Source organism: Leptodactylus fuscus, chromosome 6 (genome assembly GCF_031893055.1).
Source record: "Leptodactylus fuscus isolate aLepFus1 chromosome 6, aLepFus1.hap2, whole genome shotgun sequence".
NCBI classification, from domain to species: domain Eukaryota; kingdom Metazoa; phylum Chordata; class Amphibia; order Anura; family Leptodactylidae; genus Leptodactylus; species Leptodactylus fuscus.
In genome coordinates this window covers 126,911,794-126,935,485 of record NC_134270.1, presented here as the reverse complement: position 1 = coordinate 126,935,485, position 23,692 = coordinate 126,911,794, and the positions used below count along the sequence as shown (strand labels likewise).

The window sequence follows — 23,692 nt, the reverse complement described above, 5'->3', positions numbered from 1 at the left end:
TGGCTGAATCATAGGCAGCATGAAATTCCAACAAGTGTTTGTAAAAAAATTCTGCAATTCTTCTTCTCACCACTTAACCGAAGAAATAAAACTTAGAGACCAATTAAATGTTGTTAACACTGTTTGAGGGTCAAACCTGTTCCATTCTTTTAAGCTCACCAGGGCAAGAAAGACCACCATTCTGGCTAGATCTGATGTTCGGCCATTGACTGCTTTGCTGGCCATGAAAGTGAAACAGATACTGTTTCCACTTAAGATGAGAAGTCGGGCATGGTTTTCTAGTCGCCACTCACGAGGTACCACTGCCAATGGAAAAATAAACTTTTCTGACAATAGAAATAAAGCCTTATGTGTATCATGCTACATTTTGCAAGAAATGGGAGCCATAAACAGGTACAGTAAGGCCCCCTACATGTCTATGAGAGCTGTTTTACAGTAATTAACTGATAAGCATACACGTTTTAAACAAAAAATTTTAAAGTTAACCATGGTAGAATATAGATATTGATGACTTTCTATATACAGAATGTTTCATTTTTTAAAAAGTTTCCATGTCACTATCTATATTTTTAAAAAAAACGTAACAAAATATATTTTTAATATCCTGCAATTTTCACTCTGGCTACTAAGCCCAATAATAGACTACCAATGGCCAGTTTGCTATGGGGTATGGGGTTTCTTGTGTAGCTGTCACCTCATTTTTATTGTCAACCATCCAAATAAGTTTACGATAGAAGATCACTTCTATGGATAAAGCCATTCACCAACCATTGCATCGACTACTGTCAATAGATTATATCATAACTTATCTACTCCCCGTCCCTCCACCAAGCATGCTTAGAAACCTCTCCCATAGACCCCAATGAGTCGACTCCAGTTTATTGCTGTCTATGGCCATGAATATGCTATAAAGCATATCACTAAATTCTGTCAACAGTAGCTCGGACAAGATGGCAACCCTCATAATTAGATACAGAAAATAGTATAAAAAAAACTACAATTAGAAAATAAAAACAGATTAAAAAGTGATAGATTTCAGTATCTGGATTTAGCAAATGAATGAGTGAATGAATAAAAAAATTGGCAAAACATTCCTTTTAAAGTATATATGAAATGATATTTGCATCAGCTTTTTCCACACAGGACAATGTCAAAAATAATATTGAATATATAATTTAATATTAAAATAATAGTGCTAAATGCATCATCCAAAACACGCATATTATTGTACATACATTTAGTTTAGCTGTGCCAAACACATAAACATCCAGTTTGCAAAATCATAAATGTGTGTCTCTGATTTTACCTGACAATTCATCGACCAGACTGATAACATCATCGGCCGTCCACTCTTTGGTCTCTGTGTCATGGAGTAGTTTAATGGCATCAGCAAGTCCCTTAAGACTGTTCTCATCTGCCAACCCTTCTGTCATCTTTAACCATGATATATATCCTAAATACATTTAATGAATACTATTACTGACAAAATATCTCAAAGTACATTACATTATTGCAAAAGGTATTAACATGTGCAATTCAAACTGACTATAGATGCAAAGATCTGCCATGATACAAGTTCAGTTTTGCTTTGTCTTCTCATTGGAAAAAGTAATGTAATTGATTTGGGTGAGCTAGGTAAGGCTGTGTTCACATCTGTGCCAGAGTCTCTGTTGGATGATGAAAAACAGCAGAGGAAAAAGTACTACACAGAGGACTTTTTCTGCCGCCACTTTCAGTTTAAAAATGATGGCCCCCATTATAGTTGATGGGGTCTGCTGGGCTCCATATATAACCGCTCTTTTAGTGGTCCGCTTCTCTGTTGTTCGAGTCCCCTGAGAGACCCGAACAATGGAAATGCAATGCTAGTGTGAACCTTGTGTCAGAATGAAAACTCTGCTCATCTTACTGACAGACACACTGCAGTACTTTCAAACCACCTCTAGGTGGTGATACAGGCATTGGTAAGTATAAAGTTAAGTTTATAAAAGACAAAATCTCTTGTGCCAGCATTTTGCTACCGATGACAGTGTCATAGAGTAACAAACAATTCACTTTGTGGCACAAAAAGTTATAGGGATATTGGGATATTTCGTCTACATTCACTAACTATTAGATAAATAACTCACAAGGCAACTTCTTTTTAGTGCAACAAAACAATGTTGACACTAAGATAAGCTCTTAATATGAAACACTTTTAGGCCTCTTACAGACGACCGTGGATAAGATCCACTGATCCACTGACCCATTCTTTGCTATGGTCCCATACACACTACCATGATTTCCACTGATCAGTGTGCGGGCTGTGAGTTTGTGCCACAAAATATAGAACAGGTCCTATTCTGTTCAGTGTTTGCGGAATTGACTCACCCATAGAAGCCTATGGGAGACTAAAAACTTATGACGGCACAAGGATGTACTCCGTGTGTCATCAGTGTGCCGTCCATTTTTGCGGACATTAGATGTCTCCTGTGGTTTTTTTGTGGATCTGCAAACTAGGATCACACTCTGATGGCGCACTGCGTTCTTGCTCGAGTTTCTCACGTGCAATAAAGATAATTGAAAGGCTATGTTGCAAATCCTAAGGAATTATGGTCCTCTGCTATTTAGGCCGGGGCTCCACGGGCTGGAAACCCCGCAATTTGGCCATGGCGAAAACGCTGCGGGAAAAATTGCGGCGTTTTACAGTACTTGCAAAGTGGATGGGATGCATGTGATTCCTATGCTCACTTTTTTTTCTTTATGTAGATTGTGAGCCCCACATACATTTTTTCCCTATCAGTATGTCTTTTTCGAATATGGGATGGAAATCCATGCAAACACGGGGAGAACATACAAACTCCTTGTAGATGGTTTTTGTCCTTGGCGGGATTTGAACACCAGGACCCAGCACTGCAAGGCTGCAGTGCTAACCACTGAGCCACCATGTGGCCCCATGATTCCTATGCTCACTTTGTGGAAAAAATTGCAGCGCGGACACGCTACGATTTCCAACACTGTCGCGGTTTTGAAAATTGCAGTATGTCAATTATATCTACGGAAACGGCGGCGGCTTTCCCATAGATATAATTGTAACAGAAAGTCCGCGGAGGCAAACTCCATGAACTTCCTATTCAAAGCACAGCTGGAAAAGCTGCAATGCTTCCACACCGCGGTTGTTCTCACAGCGCTTTAGCGCAGCGGTTCCGGCCCATGGGGCCTTAGCTTCAACCAAGCAAAACAGTGAGTTTTTGTCTGTGGATTTTGATCCTTTTCTGCTGCGTTTCTGCGGAGTTTCAGCAACACATTTATCATGGTGTGTTTTTGCTGTGGGTTTACACACTCTCCATAGAAATCTATGGAGGGAAAAACTCAGCGTTTCCACAACTATAATTGATATGCTGACACGCGAACGTATTTGAAAAACGCAGCTTTTCCGCAGTGTTTTTTTCCGCAGTGTGGGGCTAGGATTAGACAAAATTGCATTCACTATGCTGGTACTGTAAAATGCAATGATTTTTCCACTGCGTTTCCGCAATGCCCAAAAATGCTGCATTTCCGCCCAGTGGGGCCTTAGCCTTAGGCAAAGGCCCTATGTAGCAAAGCGCAAATGCAGCATTTTTCATTGCAATTTCGCAGTGTTTACCTATGTGGACTTTCTGCTCCTGTACAGAAAACACAAGCATTTCCACAACTATAATTGACATCCTGTGATTTTCAAAAATACAAGCGTGTTTGAAATCACAGCTTTTCTCTGCAATGTGTGGATTAGCCAGAATCCCATCCACTTGCAGATACTTTAAAATGCAGCGCTTTTTGCCACAGCATTTCTGCCACAACAAAAACTCTGCGTTTTCACGATGTGAGGCTTAAGACATTCTTCATTATGCTTCAGATGCTTCTAATGTAGTAGAGGGAAATTAGATTTCCCCTCAGTGGCCCTGCTCTTAAAAAAGAATAGCTCAAGCTCATAAAGGGAACAATTTCGGATAAAGTCTGATTGGGTAATATTAGGTTGAAATGCATACTAAATTAGTTGCAGGTCTTTGTAGCCAGATGTGCGAGAAATTGTAGTTGTGATGTATTTGTTATTTATAACATCAATAATGCAAGTGCAAGCACTATGTATGAGCTAATGTTATTTGTAAAACTATGGCAACCCCCTCCCACACATTATAAAGAGAAATTAACAATATAAAACAAGTTATGCATGCATATGAAAAATATATTGACAACTTACCATCTATTGTAGAGACAGGCCCAAATAAAATGTAAAGCAGACGTGCCTGGTTTACCATTGGCCATGGCTTAAGCAGTCTTGAAAGCCAAAAAGCAGTGTCTGTACGCTGGGTCCAATGGTCCAGTAGCACATGGCGGCAAAAGAGACGCACACGAAGCTCCAGCTTATATGATGACCCTGAAATTTTTGGATGGCCTTAGATATTATAAATCCATTAATGCAATTATAGAGGATAAAGAGCTAAAGAACATGACATAATATGCAGACACACAGATATTACTAAATCTTTAAATGATTTAGGACATACTGTACACAGATAGGGCTAAATATAACAGTTTTACATAGTATGAGTTATTCCCTAACGACAACTGTAATCATTTAATTCTTTATATAGAAAAATATATTTTCTGCATCACCACAGACCACAGTGACAGCATGAATTCATATTTTGTCTGGATGAAAGCATGTCTTTATCATCCCTTAGGCTTGGTTCACACCTGTGCTGGCAAACTAGAACGATGGAGAGCCCATCGACTAAAACAGTGGTTACCCCAGACTCCATAGACCATAATGGGGTCCGATCACTTTCCATTGTTTTTGTACTGAAGTTGGCGGAGAGAAAAGTGTTCCGTTTCGTACTTTCCTCCCCGCCCATTGTCAGCGGTTTCTGCAGTGGAAGAATAACTGAAGAATCTGGTTACATGCTGCCCATTGAATTCTATGAAGGGACACGAGGAAGTGGGACTGCTAAAGGGAGACACAGAGATAGTGTTACAGCTTCTATTGAGAGTTGTACTTCACCATAATGCAAGGCCAAAGACATAATATGTTATTGCAGACATGATAGCTCATTCTGAAAAGGCACTTGAAACAATATGTATGCTCTAGGTTTCCGAATTTATTTATTTTTTTACAATGTCTTTGGAAATCACTAGCACAAAAATTATGAAATAAAGCTTTAAGTAAGGAAAATTAAATCAAAATAGTAAAACAGGGATATAGAGAAAGACAGTGAGAGCCATAGATTAGTGATTGTATATGGGGAGCAATGGATATCTTTTTATTGTACATTTGTTTGTCAATATTGGTCTGAAGTGGCCAACCCCTTTAATATTGAGGAGGTAACGTTTATTGATGCATAGATGCTGGTATAAGTATTGCAGATGATAAAAATGTTCACCATGCCAGATCACAATTATATGACAAGCTTCAATAGGTCATTTCACAGATTCCACCTTCTCCAATATTTATTTATAGGCACTGCTCCATTGATTCTGGCTGTAGCCCCCAACATTCCTGAGCAATCAGTACAGTTAGTTTTGGCGCCTGATATGCTACTGTCACTACTGTCAGGTGGGAGGTGTCAGGCAGGAGAAGGCAATGGGTATGATACAGAGCAAAAATCAGAGCGGGCCACTGTCTGAGCTCAGAATCACACCCCTCACCTGCTCCTGCTTGTAAATAGAGTGTAAATAGTATATAAGACACCAAGAACTAACTGCACTGATTACTCAGGAATAATGGGGGGGGGGGCTAGAGAAACAATTCCAATACTGCCAGAATCATTGGAGGGGCAACTTTAAAAGAATGCAAATAGCTGGACTTGGCAAAGTTGGTAAACTACCCTCTTTAAGGCTGAGGGCCCACGTTGTGGAAACACAGCTTCTTTCATTGCAGATTTTGCTGTGTTTTTAGGAGCCAAACCTAGGAGTGGCTAAAAAAGGAATAGGAAATACATAGGAAATTCTTAGGATAAGTTCACACTGAGTTTTTTGGTCAGGGTTTTGGCATTGTGAGACGTTTCCTGCGGTTTTTTTAGGTGTTTTTCGAGGAGTTTCCTGATCCGTTTCCTCTTGGGATGTGGTCATGAATTAGGGTAAGTTCACACAGAGTTTTTTGGTCAGGGTTTTGGCATTGTCAAAACCGGACCAGAAAACGCGTGAGTAGTTTCCTGAGGCGTTTTCTAAGGAGTTTCCTGATCCGTCTCCTCTTGGGATGTGGTCATGAATTATATTTTAAAAAATGGCGTTTCCTGATCAGGTTTTTTCCAAAAACGCTTCAGGTTCCGCTTCAAAAAAACGCGAGCAGGAAAAAACCGGCTCACATTGACTTGCATGACCGGAAAACGCTCACGGCTTCATAAAGAATGGACATCTCGCTTCTTTTTTGCCGCTAGCAGAAAAAAACACCAGCGGAAAAGACTCAGAAGCATTTTGTATACTTTGAATGGTGAGGCGTTTTTTAGTTCAGGGTTTGGAGGCGCATTTCTGCCAAAACCCTGACCAAAGAACTCTGTGTGAACTTAGTCTTATACTTCTACCTTCTACTCAATCCACTCCTGACTTTGGCTCAAAAAAAAAAAAAAACACAACAAAATCTGCAACAAAAAAAGCTGTGTTTCTTCAACATGGGACCTTAGCCTAAGGCTAAGGCCCCACGGGACGCATCGCGGTTCTTCCTGCAGTGCTTTGAACAGAAAGTTCACAGAGTTTTCCTCTGCTGACTTTTTGTTATCATTAAATCTACGGGAAAGCAGCCAGCGTTTCTATAGATGTAATTAAAGATAAAAAAAACTGAGAAAAAAACATAAGAAAATCGAAGACAAGACGAAAAAATCCATGATGTGTTTTCAATGCGTTTTTTAACTGTGTTTCACCACTTGAGGCTATAGCCTACAGTTGCCTGTCAGCATGTAGGGTGCCTTAATAGCATTAATGATGTCCTGTGATTGCATTCCCTCTATGAGTCTCCAGTTTTGTTAAGTCCTGAGAATTCAACATAAATCAGAAAGCACTTAGGTCACAGAGAAGTCATTTTTCTTATGGATAGAATGGTATGTTAACTATCACGCTACAGCTCATATTCTTTACAACACACTTCCTTTTAGAAGTAATGTTAACATTTTGAAAAGGCAGCTGATATAATAAACTACACAAGACGCAAGCACATTTATCGTTCATAAAATGGTAACATGTACACATTATAGCAGAAAACTGTATAGTACTGTCACTTACGTATAACATTTATAGGCCTGAAATGATGTGTGAGAATTGTAACTACATAATGAGCAAGTGTAGGTTCATGGGAGGTGATTACAGAAAGAAAACACTGGGTGCAGTTTATGGTCAGTTCACACTTCTTCATCACTCTTTCTCAGTTCCTGCCACCATTGAAACTAAAATGTCAGAGTGACACTGTTATCTACCGTATTTTTCGGACTATAAGACGCACCTAGGTTTTAGAGGAGGAAAATAGGGGAAAAAAATTTTGAAGCAACAAAATGGTAAAATATTTAATATATGGGAGTTGTAGTTTTGCAACAGCTGCAAGGCCACATTGACAGGTGACCCTGCAATCCAGCCAGCTCAGGAAGTTCCCAGCAGCCTCCTCTCTCCTATTATCTCCTATGTGTGTAAGGCAAACAGGAAGCTGAGTCATCAGCAGCAGCAGCAGTCTCCCATAGGAAACAACAGGAAAGGTGTGCACGATGTATTGTGCAACAGTCTAATTACCATGTGAATAAAAACGGACTTATTCAGAAACCACTGAGGCAATCTACATACTAAAGGTAAGTGTGGAATAGACTTTCTAAAGGCTATGCAAAGATGTGATTAGTTAAAAATGACTTTTCCTAGTGATAGAGCCCCTTTAAGTTTCTCTGCTGTGCTAGGACTCTATTCAGGTTGTGGGCGGATCCAAGTTCTGATATCCAATTGGCCTTCTGAATACTCCGGCTTCTAGCTATTTAAACTCTGCTTTGCATGCTGTCGATTGCCGGTCTTAATCTTCAGTTTCCTGTGTCCAAGACATGGGCTGTCTGCCTGAAGCTGCTATCATCTGAGTCCTGGCCCATTCGGCTTCCTTTGCTGCCTGTTCACACTATCTACATTTTGCTAAGTATTGAGCTCCCTTATCCAAACATAGTTGTTCCAGGTGCAGTGAACCCTAGCCTTATTTTCTGTTTGGATGTTTGGACTTTTTGTAGTTTTTTTTTGGTGTGTAATTCTAAGTTCTGTTTATCCTATACCTTTGCGTAGTGTCAGTATTTCTGTGTTTCACGTTTATTTTCTGCACGATACTTTGTGTTCCTCATATTCACCGTTAGTCCAGTCGGACACCTGTGGGGGGCTTTTTCTGTATCTTTTCTCTCCTCATAAATGTGAAACTAGTCAGGGTTTTTTGTTTCACTAATAGGTGAGTTATTTCTTCGGGTCTGTTCATGCCCACTCAGGCAAGTTAGTTGGGCCCATGGCTACTTATAGTTTGCAAGGCAGGGTGTAGGAGTATCACACACTAGTTATTCCAAACTGCTCATACTCCTGATTTTTGTTTTTTCTTTTGTATTTTCTCTTAAACTTGACTGAGAGGTTATCAGTCAGGGGCCAGTCCATGGTCAGAGATTCCCAGACCATAACACAGTGGAGGTCCTGTAGGGCCCACTAAAGGCACAGGGCCTACCGAGGGTTTCACGGTGGGCCAGTCCGACCCTGTACGCTGGGGTCTCCACTGTCCTACTGTTTGCTGAAAATCAGTACAGGAAAAAAGTCCTGCGTGGAGGACTTTATCCTCCACTGGTTTTAGTTTTAAAACACTGGACATTTGACAGACCGCATTATAGTTAATGGGTCCATGTGGCTCCGTGTGTAACCACTATTATAGTGGTCAACTTCTCTAACGTTAAGTGTATGTTACATTGCACTTACCACTGCCTTTTGGTACACCAGTATTATGGCTCAGTGGTTAGCCTGGCAGCGCTGGAGTCCTGGGCTCAAATCCTGCCAAGGACAACATCTGCAAGGAGTTTGTATGTTCTCCCTGTGTTTGTGTGGGTTTCCTCCAGGTACTCTGGTTTCCTCCCACAATCCAGACATACTTGATAGGGACTTTAGATTGTGAGCCCTATATGGGACAATGACTGTCAATGTCTTTAAAGTGCTGTGGAATATGGTGGCGCTATACAAGTAAATAATAATAAATCTGGAGGTTGTGCACTGAATAGGGCATAGTAGACAGAATTAGTTGTTGATACTAGTGCTGGAAAATTGAAATTGGACCTGGCGGTAAAAGAATCTTAAATCTGCTGTTTTGTTGAACATATGTTTCAATTATACAAATACATTTGGTACATTATCAAGCCATATAAAACTCTACATATGGCGATTTCCCAAATCCTTTCTCCTATCTTTTCTGGAAGAGATCAAGGCTTAAAGACTTTTGGAAGCAATAGCACAAAGTTATAAATGATGTTGCAAGAGTTTCCGCCCATTCAGAAACCTTCATGTGCCTCTTGGGACTCATTTTCAATACAACACTGCCAAAATATTCACAAGGCATAGCCCATGAACCCCTTATGTATGCATGCAGTGTCAGTATCTGTATCTTGTTTACATCTTGCTTTCCCCACATCCTTAATTATTTCTAAAAATTTTACATAGTCTGCTCTCAAGCCAATACATGAATAGCATATTCAGGGACAGAACTTCCTTATTGCATACTGCACATTTAGTCTACTTTATTTTGGAAAACATATATAGAACTCCTTCAAAGGTCACTGACCTTTACAACCCTGGAGCAGATTTGTTAACAGTAATGTATTGTACGTCAACCTTAAATAAAAGGGCCGACTGGTGCAGGGACTGAGAGATATATGAAGAGGCTGGGGCCTCTGTATAAATTAGTTAGATGTCCCTGCACTAGAATAGAAATTTACGCTAGTTAGAAACTGGTATAGATTTCCATTATAACTCATGCCAGAAAACTGGTGTGAGTTATATTGAATCTGTTGGGCCAAGGCGTTCCCGCCAAAATCCCCACCCACAGTTGCACAATGTGGTGAGCGGCTTGGGGCTTATGGCACACATTTGGAACAAGAAAGGGCGTTCATGCATTGTCAGCTATTTCACTGTATCGGGAGATCACTATAGATTTAAATGGGACTGTTCATAACGTCTGTCAACACAAAACTCTTTGCATTCTTCAATAGGTACCACACCACTAACTCCAGCACAGTTCGAACTTTTCTCTAGCCTCCATTATTCTTTTTTTTTTTTTCTTATTTAGAGCACCATATAGGGATCACAATGTACATAATTTTTTCTATCAGTATGTCTTTTGTAGAAAGGGAGGAAATCCACGGAGAACATATGAACTCCTTGCAGATGATGATCCTGGAGGGATTTGAACCCAGGACCCCAGAGCTGCAAGGCTGCAGTGCTAACCACTGAGCCACCATGTTGGCCCTTGTCCACTATTCCTGAGCAGTCAGTGCAGTTATTTTCAGTTAATTAAGCTCTGTACTATCAGGTCATCTGACAATAGAGAGCCTAATTAACTTACTAGGAGGTGAAAGAAAAAATTCTAAGGCTGGGTTCACACGGGGGTGTTCGGACCAGATTTTGACAAGGTGGCCACCTCAGAATCCGGTCCAAAAAATGGCTAGCTGTGACTGGATGCCGATGCACTGTATGCACTGCACCGGAATCCAGTCGCGGCATTCCGCTCCGGATTAGGCCCAAATGAATGGGCCTAGTTGGGATGGAGGTGTCGCGCCGCGGACGCTGCGGCAAATTCCGCTACGAAATCTGCTTCATGAAAGGGCAGGTCACTTCTTTTTTCTGCGAGCGGCACAAAACCCCGGCAGAAAAATGTGAATGGCTACCACTGAAGTCATGTTTAAATCTATAGTTATATTCCAACATAGTGACATAGCTGACAAAGCATACAACCTGAACATGTGCCAAAAGAAGACACGTTTAATGTAATCTGGGCTCTTCATTGCCTATAGACATATAGAGCCACACCCAAAAATCGGTGAGCAAAAGACGAAAAGCACACCGTGGTTTTATTTCCACATCATTTTTCACAGAAAGTTTTCAGAGTTTTTCTTCTTGGACTTTCTGCTTCTATTATACCTATACGGAAGATGCCAGTGTTTCCATAGGCATAATTGACATGCTGTGATTTACAAAAACACTAGTGTATATGATATCTCAGCATTTCCGCTGCAATTTTTTTTTCTGCAATGTGTGGATGGGATTAGCCAGAATCTCATCCACTTTGCAAGGACTGTAATTGGACAGTGTCAGACTGACGTAGCTCTTGTCTCTATAGTCAGAAACGCCCTTCTGACTGTAAAGGCTTAATTAACATACAGGGCGCCAGAATTAACGGGGCTCAGAGCTCCAAAACGAAGGGGGCTAGGGAGATAATTCAAAGTGCACCAGAGTCTGTGCAGCAGCGCCTATAACATGGGGCAGAAAGCTGCATAGGCTTGGAGTGGTGAAAGGTCCTCTTTAATATATGTATCTTTTACTGGCTGTTATGCTGAACACAATCCAAAAATATGGAGGAAACTTGAAGTGCCCATACATATTAATCTAAGGGCTCATTCACACTACGTATACGGCAGCTTATTCTGAACGTAAAACACGTTTAGAATAAGCGGCGTATAAAGCAGTTCCATTCATTTCTATGGGAGCCGGCATACGAGCGCTCCCCATAGAGATGAATGGGCTGCTTCTTTCACTACGAGCAGTCCCATTGAAGTGAATGGGAAGTGCCCGCGTGTACGGCAAGCTCTGCTCATGCGGAGCCATACACGCAGCGCTTCCCATTCACTTCAATGGGACTGCTCGTAGTGAAAAAAGCAGCCCATTCATTTCTTTGGGGAGTGCTCGTATGCCGGCTCCCATAGAAATGAATGGAACTGCTTTATACGCCGCTTATTCTGAACGTGTTGTACGTTCATAATAAGCTGCCGTTTACGTAGTGTGAATGCACCCTTGTTTGAGCGGACTGATAACATATCATCATCATCTGGAGAGATGTTAGCCATGTTTTAAAATTTTCCTCTAATACTCGCCATCCCACAAATGATCTCTCCATAAAAGAATGTTCCCAGAATGTTCCCAATTCATCCTTTATCCAATACATGGCCAGTTTTGGCAACTTTAATTGTCAACATGGATTAAAAAGTAAATGGCTGTGTCGGCCACAGATGATCACCAGATGATCAGTCATTTAATATTTAGTAGGTGTCTATCCATCAACCTATCTACACGCCCACATCTGTATTCAAAACATAGTTATGTCCAGGTTATAGACACTAGTATCAGCTTTGAATGGTCTGGTAAATCATTAACATGTGTGGGAAGCTTAGTGACAGTCCAATCTATCCAGCAAATAAAAGTAGGAACAATGAAGTCATCTCACAGTCACAGATGAAAATTTCAGTCCAACAGAATGAACCAAGGTAATAAATATTACAAAATAAATCCTCTTTTTTTATTCACAGCCCTTCTGTCTAATTCTGAATAATGGAAACATTTCTGGTGAGCTGTGTCTCTTTTTGTTTATATCATGCTAACATATTTCACAGCCATGTACAGATTGTTGTTTTGTTTTTTTTTTTGTTTTGCCAATGGGGCTCACAGTCTAAATTCTTAGTTTTACCAAACCGGCAAAATCTGTAACAAAAAAAGCTGCATTTCTGCAACATGGGGCCTAAGCTTAAGGCTAAGGCCCCACTGGGCGGAAACGCAGCAAAAAACACAGCGTAAAAAACGCAGAGCAAACGCTGCGTTTTCATCGCGTTTTTCATTTTAGTCCGGCGGAAATTCATATTCTGTTGAGTTTTTCATTGTGTTTTTGCTCAAGTTTCTCATGTGCAATAAAGGTGATTGAAAGGCTATGTAGAAAATCCTAAGGAATTATGGTCCTCTGCTATTTAGGCCGGGGCCTCACGGGCCAGAAACGCCACAATTTGGCCGCAGCGGAAACACCGCGGGAAAAAGCGTGGCGTTTTACAGTACTTGCAAAATGGATGGGATTCATGTGAATCCCATGCCCACTTTGCAGAAAAAAATCTCAGCATGGACACGCTGCGATTTCCAAAACCGTTGCGGTTTTGAAAATCGCAGCATGTCAATTATATCTACGGAAACGCCGGTGGCTTTCCCATAGATATAATTGTAACAGAAAGTCTGTGGAGGAAAACTCCATGAACTTTGTGTTCAAAGCACTGTGGGAAGAACAGCAATGCGTTCACACCGCGGTTGTTCCCGCAGCACTTTAGCGCGGCAGTTCTGACCTGTGGGCCTTAGCCTCAACCAAGCAAAACAATGAGTTTTTGTCTGTGGATTTTGATGCTTTTCCGCAGCGTTTCTACAACACATTTATCATGCTGCGTTTTTGCTGCGGTTTTCACACTCTCCATATAAATCTATGGAGGGAAAAACTCAGCATTTCCGCAACTATAATTGACATGCTGCGTTTTTCAAAAACACAACCGTTTTTGAAAAACACAGCTTTTCTGCAGCATTTTTTTTCCGTAGTGTGGGGTTAAGATTAGACAAAATTGCATTCATTATGCTGATACTGTAAAACACATTGTTTTTTTCCGCTGTGTTTCCGCAATTTCCAAAACCTCTGCGTTTCCGCCCAGTGGGGCCTTAGCCTAAAACAGCGTTTTTTTGCTGCAGCGAAAACACTGTATTTTCACAATGTGGGGCTTCAGCCTTAGACCGACATGTAGCATAAACACCATGATTTGGTTAATCCCACCCATGCAACGCACTGCAGGAAATAACCCGCAGCAAAAATGCTACGATTTGAAAAACGCTTGTGTTGTTGCAAATTGTAGCATGTCAATTACACCTAAGGAAACGCTGGCAGTTTCCGTATAGGTATAATTAAAGCAAAAAGCCTGCAGAGGAAAACTCTGTGGACTTCCTGTGAAACGTGCTGTGGAAAAAACTGCAATGTGTTTTCACCACATTTTTTTTTTTCCCCACAATGCTTTTTGGCTGTGGCTCACAACGTGGGGCCTTAGCCGTAAGAAGTTTTCAGGACTTTACAACTGATGCTGTTTCCTAAGGCCATCAATATCAGATCGACAAGGGTCTGTGTCCCTGGATCCTGCTCATCTGAGTGAAAATGCCACAATGCTCGGGTGAGCGCTGCATTGTCCTCATCAACAGACACAGCTCCATACACTGTATAGTGGCTGTGGTTAGTATTGCACATAGCTCAGTCTTTAATATAATCCAAAAGTTGCACATCAAAACTTTCATTTATAAACGCTCTCATTAGAATAGAAAGTCCACAAAAATACAATCGAACATGGAATATTCACCCCTACTTACAGGGTCAACATTAGTCAGTCCGCAGGAATCCAGATTGGTTCAGTTCCACAAGTCTGGTATGCAGACCGGCCTCTAGTCTGGTACAGAAACACTCCATAGAGAGGGATAATTGCCTCCTATGTCATGCAATGTTTCAGCTCTCATGCATGAATGGGACTGAGCTGAAGTAGTACGTTGCAGTAGCAGATATAGCCAGTACAAAATGGAAGATACTGTATCTGGTAAACTATGAACTGACTGCAGCGCTCTTCAGAGTGCCAAGGCCCCTTTAACCAGCTGATCAGCAGAGATGTCATGGGTAGAAATATCACTAATCTGTGCTATTCTAAGGATAGGCCATTGAATGTAAATTCTCTCAATACTCCTTTAAACCACGCTAAAGAGTTTTAACTATAAAGCCAATATGATAAAACTGGAACGAACAAAAACACAGAGGAAAGGGAAAGACATAAACATGGAGGGAAGGGAACAGACACAAATTATTTGTCCAGATATCTCAGCACCTTACCTGGCTTGCTGCTAACCAGACTCTGAATCTTTCGAGGTAAGATGGTCACATCACAAATAAAATTGTAGACTCTGTGACACTCCAGCTCATCCCAGCCAGCTGTTAGAATCTAAAGCAGAGCACTAATATGTATAGAAACATGTAAACTATTTCCACAGATAATCTATAACATAATAGTATAGTGCGGCACTGAATCCTAAAATAGTCTACAGTCATGTCTCAGTCAATTATTTCCATTGCTCTGTTATATGAGCAGGACAATGAAAGTAATGGAAGGGCCAGATACAATGAATGTTTTGGTCATTTTACCAGACAAAATAGTTTATGTTCTCTCGACTGAGGCTACTAACAAAGCCTCCAACGCAAATTTAAAAGCAGCGTAAGTCACACACTTGTGAACTCTGTCTACTACTGTATATAGTACCAAGAATATTTTTTAGCTTTACTTTAATACTCTCTTAAATTTTCTCAAATCTACTTTCTCATCCGAATGTGACATTTTTCAACAAAACACCGAACAATGAGGCAGATTTATAAAGATTTGTGTTTATGTACACCAATCTTTATAACTCCTGAGCCAGCAGAGGGTGTGCCTCATTTATGACAAGGTGCCCCCTCCGCCGGGCCATATATCTGTGGGGGAGATCTATGCCGACCCATAGCTAGCCTAGATTTCCAGCATCATTTACATAAGCTTTTTATTTTTATAGTAGACATATTATTTCCTAGGTTTCCACTGTGTGTCGATACACAATAGTGTTTGCAGCCATAACACAATGTCAAATGTCTTGCCAAATAAAGTTATCATTGAAATTAGTTTCTTATTTCAAGAGGGAAAGCACACATTCACTAGCTGTGGATGATTTTGTATATATTTACAAACTAAGCAATTTCATAATCAAACGCAGATGTCAAGTGTGAAATATTTCTGTCCATAACAAAAAAAAAAAAAGTGACGGCACATTTATAATTGTTCTGTACGGGAATCTAACTAAACAAAGGATTTCCCCATAATAAATCAGCACACACAATGTAGTAACAGCACAAAAAATATATTTATTAATAAAACTGAAAGTACTGAAACTTGCTCACGTATATCTGGTTGTTACTTTATTTCTGTGCTGCGTAGACGTGTGTCAGCACAACCGTATGCAGTGGTGCAAGGGCTTAGTCAGATCCTGTTCTTAATAGATGTGTGATGTGTATGTGCTGCTAAGAACATACATGACAAAACTGTGTTGCATCAAAGAACTTGGCATAAGGGCCAGGATGCCAAGGATTGTACATATGAAAAAACCAAGAACTTACTATATATATCAAGTTCTAATATTAATGGGATAAGGCCTTATTCACATCCATTAATAACAGCAGTGAATCTCTTTTTTAGATGTTTGTTTTGCATCTATTTCATTCTGGTTTTGATGGCCAAGTGCCATCCATGGCTCATTAAAAACAGATTAATTTTATTGGTCTTTCATTATTGACCCATTGTTTTAACCAACTGAACCAACTGTATATTTTATCTATCAAAGGAATAGACGTGTGAATACACTCACTCCCATTGTTTTAAAATGACCACGGCAGGGCCGTTTTTGACATATGAATAAGGCCTATCCTTTTAAAGTTTAAACAATAAAACACACCTTTAAAAGTGCACCGTAGCAAATCAGGCCCAGACATTGAGTTGGAGATGGACAGCCACACAATTTAAAACAAGAAACCTGCATAGAACAGAGCAAAGATAAGTTCCCAAGACATGCTAAGTCCTTGTCCTATGTGCTTCTGAATTCATATGCCACGGCAATCTCTCGTGGATGTTGGTTCCATTCACAAAAAAGATACATTTTGTACAACCAAATCAGTATAAGCAGATAGAATAAAATATAAGTTTTATTAATAAATTAACTAATAGGAAATGTTCAGACGAAAGTTAAATAAATAACAGAATATACCGGATATCCCATCCAGATCTGGAGGTAACTATAGTTTCAGGCCCTTCCAGACATAAAGGAATTGTATGTATATTTCAAACTACATGCCTACCCATGTTTACACTAACAGGCTGTAATATCGTAGCCTATAAATGCCAAGACGAAATGTCTACCTATATAGCAATTGCTATATATCAGCCTTATATGTATGAACTACGAGTATCGACACCTATCATCTGGGTGTCGGGAACCGCTGTTGTAACTGCAATTTCATCTTTATTGCTGCATCCTTCACCCTATTCAAGACCTGATCTTTATTTATCTCTCCTGATCAGCCTGTTGTAAGGGAAAACGCATTGAGACCCAAACAGATTATGTATATAGCAGAGCAATAGACATACAATTGCTATATGTAGGCATTTTCTCTAGGCTAATAGGCTATGATATTACAGCCTGTTAGTTTCAACATAGGTAGGCATGTAGTTTGAAACATATATACAATTCCTTTATCTCTGGAGGGGCCTGAAACTATAGTTACCTCCAGGTCTGTATGGGATGCCTCATATATTTTGTTATTTATTTAATTTGCCTTTCGACATTTTGTTTTAATTTAAATATTAATAAAAAATGTATTTTATTTTTCTGCTTATACTGATTTTGTTTTCCAAAACGTAACCTTTCTGTAAAGAGATATTTTGAGTGGGATTGGCATAGCACTTTCAGTGATTCATGGACGTTGGTTCTGTGTCATTATGAGAGATAAACCACAAAGTACTATTCATATTAAGTAGATATCCAACACAAGGTGCCCCAAGGAGCTACCATGCACCAGGAGACCTTGCTATCTGTTTAGTCTATATATGTTCTGCATTTCCCCCTGCCATGTTCCTCCCACTGGTTGTCTTCATCTACTGCCATAAATATTATGATCTTGCTTCCATTGTCAACTAAGCTTGAAATTCCATAAACCGCTTCCAAGCAGTGATACTTCTATAAAGGAATTTCAAGCTAGCAAACATTTCAAAAGGCCACATGTTAGTAGTATAAAAGGCCACATCTCATTTTATCTGAGTCTGCTGAATGCCAGTGATAAATGACTGATTTCTGAGTGTACTGACATTTACTATAGCAATTATCCAGATGCCCATTCTCATGCACAACTTTGAGAGTGACCAGCACTATATTTATATGATATTACAGAAATAAAAAAATATATATTTACAAGAGTCTTACTTCTGAAATAGTTTTATGAATATACTTGAGCCTTTCCTTGGTGGGTAGTAGTAATGTACACCTTTTAAACAATAAACCTGCAAAGTGGATACAAGGCACAAAGTTACGCTTAGTAGATAAATTAACACATTTATTCACACAACTAAAGTAATACATAAGTAATGGCTAAATAATACAATAACAATGTAGATATACAATACATTTGTATGAATAGAATATTTTTATTACTTGACCCAAATTTCTTCAAATGTATTTTCAGACAGATGGGATTCAGATATTAATTACATTTTGCATTATTTATTGGTAAAAGGCTGCTGTCATTAAATTATGTAATAACAATTAAACTTTAGTCAAGAGAAGTCAGACAAGTCAATAGGGGCAATTAGCATTGTATCCTCACAGGTAGCAGTCACGGTATGGCGGAGACGTGAATGGGGTTGAGCCGATCTTGAGATTTCAGGATCGTTTTTAAAATCCAATTTCCGATCATTTTCCATTCGAACCCAATCCCAATGCAAGTCAAGGGGATTTTTTAAATAATCGGAGATCAGATTTTAAAAACGATCCTATTCACTACACAGCGTGGAATTCAAAAATTGAACGTTTTAATTTTTAGACTCCACGCTGTGTAGTGATTAAAAAAATCTCCCGGCTACTTAAGGCCCCCCCTGCTGTCCACATATCTGCACAGAAGATCCGCGCTCCTCTCGCTCCTCTTCTTTCTACTGCGCATGTCTGCAGAGCACTGTATGTGCCCCCGCCTCCCAGGCTAGTGTTACTGATGCTGGGAGTAGGCAGGGCTTGTTGTGGCATAGGAGAGTGTGGGTGGGTACAGTACCCGCCCACACTCTCCTAAGTCACAAGCACCGCCTTCTTCCTAGGTCTGTAACACTAATCTGGGAGCTAGGGGTGCGCACGAACCGAGAAGAGAACAGACGGGGAGCAGCAGCGGATCTGTGCAGGTAAGTGGACTTGTCTATCGAATCGTCTGCTTCATCCCTGCTTTATCGTATACTCAGCTCTGCTACATCTGAGATATAGATCTTAGATGTAGCAGAGCTGATGAGTATACAGTAAAGCAGGAATGAAGAAGAAGAGTAGATAGACAAGTCAATGTACAATAATGCAGATGTAGCAGAGTCGAGGATATGGCAAAGCAGAGAGGAAACAGAAGAGTAGATACCATCTACTCTTCTGTTTCCTCCCTGCTATGCCATGGGAATGAATGGACGCAGCCAGCGCGCAGGGGGTTAAGTGGCCGGACGCCAGCACAGGCTGTGTGCCAGCGGCATCCATTCATTCCTAACATTGTTAGTTTTTCCCACAATGCTTGGCCAGTAGCAAAGCATTGTGGGAAATAACCTCCGACCTCGATCCTGCCTAAAAATATCGGGATTGCAATCGCGATCGTGAAATTTACTTGATCACTGATCAAAATCCGATCTTTCCGATCCCGATCGCTCAATCCTAGATGTGAATGAAACCATGCTGGTATGTGGTGTGGGGAAGGTAGCTCGGCAGCAGCAATGGTGCAGACCCAACCAGTCAGAGACGCAGACACAAAATCTGTAGCAAACAGGTTTATTTAAAAAACAAACACCAAAATAAATAAACCTTCACCTCAGGCACAAAAAGAGCAAAATAATATACAGGAAAAGGAATGTGAAACAAAATCCTGCTCATCTGAGTGCTAAATGAACAATAGAGTACTAACTTTACATGTCGCTTACCACCAGCCACATGAATCAACCAAAAAGAGCAAAATACCATTTCAGTAGACTTACAGTGTCAGAGCAGACTCAGGCACTTCCTCTTGCTCCCAGGATCTGCCCTGAAGTTTAGGCTCTGCAGCCTTTTATGGCTCAGTTAAGAGCCTGGGACCTACAACTGGGACTGAGACCTATTCAAGACCCGCCCTGGACACCACATAAGTTAGAAATCTGGGGGAGATATAGCGTGACTCCAGCGTTCTGTCTGTCACCTTCTCATAATGGTTATACTAAAAAATAGAAAGTTTTACAAGTTGTTAATAAATGTTCCTGGGTAAAATTGATTTCTAGTAGTGACTGTCTAGTAATGAGAGTATTGGCTAATATAACATATACAGTATGTGAACATGTTGTATACTTTAGACCCCGTACACCCAAGTGTGCCATGCGATGTGGGGACAAGTTTGCCACCGAATGAACAATTCTATGATGTACCTCTTTGGGGGCTTCTGATGCACTCTGTTCCAATGGCACCGAGAAGAATAGGACCTACACTATGTTTATCAGAACAGAATGGGCCATTGCCTTCCCCTTTAGAGGAGCACTTTTCTCCAATTCTACCCCATTTTGAAACGTTTTCCAGCTTTCCTGTACATGCTACAGAATAATAATTGGCACCAATATGAAGAACAATTTGTCCCGCAATCATTAAGCCCTCGTATGGCTCTGTGATTGGAAAAATAAAAAAGTTATGGGGTTTGCAAGGCAGGGAGCAAAACGAAAATCAAAAATTGCCACTGGCGTGAAGGGGTTAAACTTGAGGTCAGCACACAATGTATCCTGCACTTAAGCCTGATTTCTGGTATTCAGTACATAGGCAACAGCACCAGGTCCAGGCACAAACACATAAAATAACAATGCCAGCATGAAACAATAAAACTACCCTTGTTCCAATTTTTGTGTATTAAAAGAATAGTGTTAGGAAGATGTCCAAGACATTCATTGTGTGTTTATACTGGCCAGCAGCCACACAATTTAAAGCCCACAGTGGAAATCCATGTTAAGACATTGTATACTTTTCACAATGAATGAAATCTGCATTAGACTAGATTCATACTAATGTTTTATTTCTTTTTTTTCACAAGGGTTTTGTGACACATTCTGCCATAAACGCAAAGGAACAAATTCACTAATGGATCCAATTCATTTTAACAATTTAACAGATGCCAAAATCCAAATTTTGGCATCAGCATACAGGGAACCAATTGTGTGCGATCTACTTGAAACCTTTGTTTAAAAAAGGCACAAAAATTGCACCATTATCTTTTTTTTATTGTTCTCATGTTGTAACTGTGTGAGCGCTCAATGGCCTCGAAAAGCATCCTCGACATTCAGTTTGGTTAAAGGTAAAGAGAAACATACTGCTTTTTTAATGAATATTTTTTTAGTCAAAACCAGTAAGGGAGGGTTCACACGGTGTAACGTGCCGCGTGATGTGGCATGTCTACGCCGCGGGAGCTTTTGCGGGCCGTACACGCTCCTATTGATTTCAATGGGAGCGGGGATCGTATGCGCCGCGCTATTTTGCGTCCGTGATTTTTCACAAAATAGCGCGGCGCATACGATCCCCGCTCCTATTGAAATCAATGCCACATCACGCAGCACGTTACACCGTGTGAACCCTCCCTTATAGATTATAAAAAGAGAAAAAGTATAATCTGTCATTTAAATGCTCACTACCTTTTCAGACAATTTACCGGTAATCTCATTTAGTAAAGCATGTGATGCTGGACAAAAATGTAATACACTTTTATTTGTTGCTGATTTCTGTCAGAAATCTCTAAGGGCTCGTTCACACGTGAACAAAGGGGCGGATTTTGACAGCAGATTTTGCTTCAAAATCCGCCCCTTTACAATGGTGGTCTATGCAGACCGCCGGGCTTCTTTTTTCCACTAGCGGCGGGCTGCTGCTAGCGGAGAAAAGAAGCGACGTCCTATCTTCAGGCGGAAGCCACGGCGCGCTGTGCCGTGGCTTCCACCTAGCGGCAGCACCTTCCTATTTCGGCTCATTCATTTGAGCCGACATAGGAGGGGAAAGCCGCGACCGCATTGGCGCGGCAGGTGGGTTTTGACCAGAGAGAGACGCGGCTCTCCGCATCTCTCTCTGTGTCAAAATCCGCGTGGGCACTGCACATGTGAACTGACCCTAAGGATAAGGGTTTGTAGATTTTGTAGCTTTTTTTTTTTTTTTTTAACCAAAGCCAGAAGTGGATTCAACAGAAGGGTGAAATATAAGGCCGGGGCCCCACTGGCCGGAAATGCCGCGATTTGGCTGCGGCAGAAACGCTGCGGTAAAAATCACAGTGTTTTACAGTACTTGCAAAGTGGATGGGATTCATGCGAATCCCATGTCCACTTTGTGGAAAAAATCACAGCACAGACACGCTGCGATTTCCAAAACCGCTGCGGTTTTGAAATTCGCAGCATGTCAATTATATCTATGGAAACGCCGGCGGATTACCCACAGATATAATTCTAATAGAAACTCTGTGGAGGAAAACTCTGTGAACTTTCTGTTCAAAGCGCTGCGGGAAGAACCGCAATGCGTTCACGCTGTGGTTGTTCCCGCAGCGCATTAGAGCGGCGGTTCTGGCCATTGGGGCCTTAGCCTAAAAGCAGAGAAAAAAAGCTGGAAAAACTCTGCAGATAAAAATGTAATGTATATTTGCTGCATTTTATTCCAGTGCAATTTTTAGCTGTGATTCGCAACGTGAGGCCTTAGCCTAAAGTTCCTACCACTAGGTGTCTCTTTTCTCACTAATATGCTGTTCACTTGTGGTTACTAGGAAAATTCCGTCTTTAGTTATAACTGTGAAATAAGAGTGAGTGGAGAGGGAGGCTGACTTTAATCACAGACTCAACATATCTGCAAGCAAGATGTTAGATGCTAGATTGGAGTGGGTAAAATAAAGTGCTGCCTGGTGTGCCATATATCCACTAGGTGGCGCTGTCTCCTGTGATTATTAGTATGAGGCACCACCCGCTGTTCTCTGTCAAGGATCTGTTTTAGCTGCATCATATCCTATATTTGCAGTCCAGTATCCCTGAATTTCCTAATTATGTTCACTTGGGCTTTTCTAAGTTATTTCGTTGCTATTTTGTAATTATTCCTAGCAGAATTGCATGAAAAACCAGTGGTATTAGTAATGGATAGGGTCGGTGGGGCAGACTGCTCTTTACTGTACATTTTCCCCTGGACTGACAGAGAAATCTATAATGTGCTGCAAACATAATGAGGATATTAGCAACAGGAAAAAACCTATGTGACATTATGTTTGAAGGTTTATATAGTCAGAGTTCCCAGCAAGATCATGAGGATATTTCAACTTTTCATGAAACCTTAGGTACTCTTTAAAGGTTTTCACCATTTATAATCTATACATCATTTTTTGCTTCAAAAAATGTATTAAGAAACTGAAATTTGTGCCCTTTTTTCAGACAAAATCAGCAGTGGAATCAAAAGAAATGGGAAAATATAAAAAAGGACTTAAACTACTTCTTCCCGCTGGATCCACTTCTGACTTTGACTGAAAAAAACAAACAAACCTGAAGCAAAACAGCAATAGAGTTTTTCCAAAAAACACTCTGTGTGAAACCACCCTTAGCCTTGATTCATCCATCTATAATATGTCTATATTGTTGAGACTGTATTACAGCTGCAAATTCCATCCCGAACACATGTTTAATGCGCAAATTCACACATCTATAGATATGATGCTGCTAGTTTGGGTCGGTAGACCCAAGGCCAGGACAGGTGTTGTGGTTGTGATATGGTCTGTAAAATATGGATGCAATATAGAGGTACAAATCCAGCTTTAGGCTAAGATCACACAGTGAACCCCAATGTGGCAGAAACCAGCCAAAATTGTCTGTTTTTTTCACCACAGCTTTCA

The 23,692-nt window shown here is 40.5% G+C and overlaps 1 protein-coding gene across 1 annotated transcript in view; it reads right to left on the bottom strand.

The window, feature by feature from the left end:
* The window catches only part of FBXO47 (F-box protein 47), a 58,272-nt gene that overhangs the window by 13,954 nt on the left and 20,626 nt on the right, over positions 1–23,692 (bottom strand). The window contains exons 3-8 of the mRNA XM_075278354.1: positions 18,031–18,107; positions 16,510–16,587; positions 14,867–14,975; positions 4,217–4,393; positions 1,307–1,453; positions 160–302 (exon numbers count right to left, since the gene is read on the bottom strand). Coding sequence (XP_075134455.1) covers positions 160–302; positions 1,307–1,453; positions 4,217–4,393; positions 14,867–14,975; positions 16,510–16,587; positions 18,031–18,107 — 731 coding nt within the window. The remainder of the gene's footprint in view (positions 1–159; positions 303–1,306; positions 1,454–4,216; positions 4,394–14,866; positions 14,976–16,509; positions 16,588–18,030; positions 18,108–23,692) is intronic.